Source organism: Geospiza fortis, unplaced genomic scaffold (assembly GCF_000277835.1).
Source record: "Geospiza fortis unplaced genomic scaffold, GeoFor_1.0 scaffold173, whole genome shotgun sequence".
NCBI lineage: Eukaryota > Metazoa > Chordata > Aves > Passeriformes > Thraupidae > Geospiza > Geospiza fortis.
Genome location: NW_005054334.1, coordinates 5,443,051 through 5,445,418, shown reverse-complemented (window position 1 = coordinate 5,445,418; position 2,368 = coordinate 5,443,051). Strand labels below are relative to the sequence as shown.

Genomic DNA, 2,368 nt, shown 5'->3' with positions numbered 1-2,368 from the left:
GGCTCGGCGAGGCCTCGGGGCTGCTCTGACCGCCGCTCCCCGCAGATGACCAGCGAGAAGCTGTGCCGGGCCCAGCAGGAACTGCACTTCCAGGCCGCCACCTACCTGTGCCTGCTGCGCAGCGTCCGGGAGCACGAGGCCCTGCACCGCGAGTACCACGGCAGGGGAGAGCGCTCGCCACAGGAGGGCGCCGGACTGGTGGGCTTCAGACTGCCTCAGCAACCGGGAGGGAAGGGCTGAGGCGGGACTGCTGTGCCTGATGTTTATTCCTCAATAAATAAATATGTATCCTAGAGGTGCTGGAATGGGCTGGGGTTTCTAGCAGGTGCCTTTTGTCAGGTTTAGGTTATGGTGTGAAAGGTGTATCTGGAGACAACCAACCCCTTCTGCCTCTATCCGGCCTCCCAGACGCCCATCCCGGCCTTGTGAACGTGTGTCCTCACCCTTCCAAGGGTTGATAGAGAGGTTGTTTGTAATGGAAAAACATGTCAGCCTTCACTGATGAACTGCTTGTCTGAGGGATTGCAAACGTTCGTGGTTCCCCCACGTGATTCAAATGCGGTAGGTGAGAGAATTTGTCCAGTGTTTACTGAAGCATTTCCCAGCCGTATTCTGTGTATGTGGAATTCCCCACTCTCCCAAGACCAAAGATCTCTTCTGTGGTGCGTCTGTGGATTCTGGTGAGCACTGCAGTAGCACAAACCTCTTCCACCTTAAAGATTTTTTTGGTTTTTACCATGGCAATGAGTGAGCAGTAGCGATTCAGAGAGATGAATTCTTAATGAGTTACATGTTTCTCCATGTCCCTGAGAAGTGACTGCTGGCTTCCTGTGCTTCCCTCTCCCTCTGAATCTCAGGAAAGCTGAGGGGAACTGACTGTAGCCAGTCACAGGAGGCACACAAACGGGACTCACCTCACAAATCTGGAGCAGCGAGTTTCTTTTTATAAAAGGCCTTGAGTTGTTGCTGTTCACAGGAGAGTGTTGAATTGTGTGCAAGATAGGTAAGAAATCTATAACAAGAATGACTTTAAATGGCTAAAAATGTGAGGTTTATCTGGGGAGAAGCCTGAAGCAACTCTAAGAAAATTGGAGTGTGTTTGTTGGGGTTTTTCTACTGCCAGGGAAAACAAAGTGTTTTGTCAGAAAAGCATTGCAAAGAGAATCAGTTCATCTAAGTCTACTTCTTCCTTCCCCTGTATTTAAAACTGGGGGATGGTTTAATCCCCACAGTATAGTGGATAGGCACAACAGATCCTTAAAACAGGGAAAATTTGGGCTGCTTTGCTAAGGCAAAGAGATGTGAACTACAAGTTTTAGGGTTCTGTTGACCGGAATTCCAGTTTGCAAGTCTCACAAGTTAAATGGCATTTTTTTCCAAAAACCTTGATATAATGGGTGGAAAAGGATCAAGCTATTTTCAGCTCAGTAGATAAAGTTGTGGGATGTAACCACACACTGAGAATGGCTGTGACACACTGCTTGTTCAGCATTATTTAACAAAAACCGCTGCATTCTGTAGTATATTGCTTGAGAAAGGAAATTTAAAAATAAAAAAAAAATTAAATGCAATCATTTGGCCAGACACAGATGCTCTTTAAAGAGTAGAAGGAGCTAAAGTGTGTATGGTGGTGTTGTAAATAGTCGCTGAAATGTGTCAATTTCCCCTAAGCATACCAAGGTACGAAACAGACACTTCTAACAAGCATTGGTGTCTCTTCCATTTACCTCCCCTTCAATCCAACGTGATGACTAACAAAGTAAATTCAGATTTTAAAGAAAAAGCAAAGCCAGGACATATTCTAATTAGCTGAATAGCACTGGATAGAGAATCTTTTCCTGAATGCGTAACAGAACAGCATCTTCTCTACAAGTCCTGAAATACAGATAATTGGGGTGAGGGGCGTTATTGTTAGGGGAGGTTGCGTGTGGCCCTTTTTCACTCGTGTGGAGCTAACCTTGAACACAACAATGCTTGGGGACGATTGGAACTGATCTTTGTGACGGGTTTGGGCACTAGATGGCAACACGACGGTTGACAAAGGAAGAGTCATAAAATGCAGGCGTTAGAATGGGTAAAATTCGTTGTTGTGTGGTTTTTTTTTTTAATGGACCTTGGTACCCTGTAAGTCGAATTATCAGCCACACGTGCCGGTAGCCTCAGTTTTAAGGGAGGTTCTCCAATTAGCGGGGTATTACAGTAACTTGTCTCACTACGACTGTGCCCGGCACTTGAGAGAAGCAGGCGCCGCGGCAGTGGTGCTGCCCGTCAGTCTCGGGGGGAACTGTCCCCAAGCGGGCCCTGTCCCCAGACGGGCGCTGCTCCCCCGCTGCGCTCCGGGGGCCGCCCGCGGCCCCAGCCCCGCCCG

The 2,368-nt window shown here is 48.1% G+C and overlaps 1 protein-coding gene across 1 annotated transcript; it reads left to right on the top strand.

Moving 5' to 3' along the window:
* Positions 1–6: 6 nt before the first annotated feature.
* FMC1 (formation of mitochondrial complex V assembly factor 1 homolog) lies at positions 7–295 on the top strand. The gene has a single exon (XM_031057726.1). The coding sequence runs from the start codon at positions 46–48 to the stop codon at positions 238–240; it is 195 nt and encodes a 64-aa protein (XP_030913586.1). The 5' UTR covers positions 7–45; the 3' UTR covers positions 241–295.
* The last annotated feature ends 2,073 nt before the right edge of the window (positions 296–2,368 follow it).

Coding starts and splice junctions, on each gene's coding strand:
- FMC1 (XM_031057726.1), top strand. CDS start 46: ATGACCAGCGAGAAGCTGTGCCGGGCCCAGCAGGAACTGCACTTCCAG.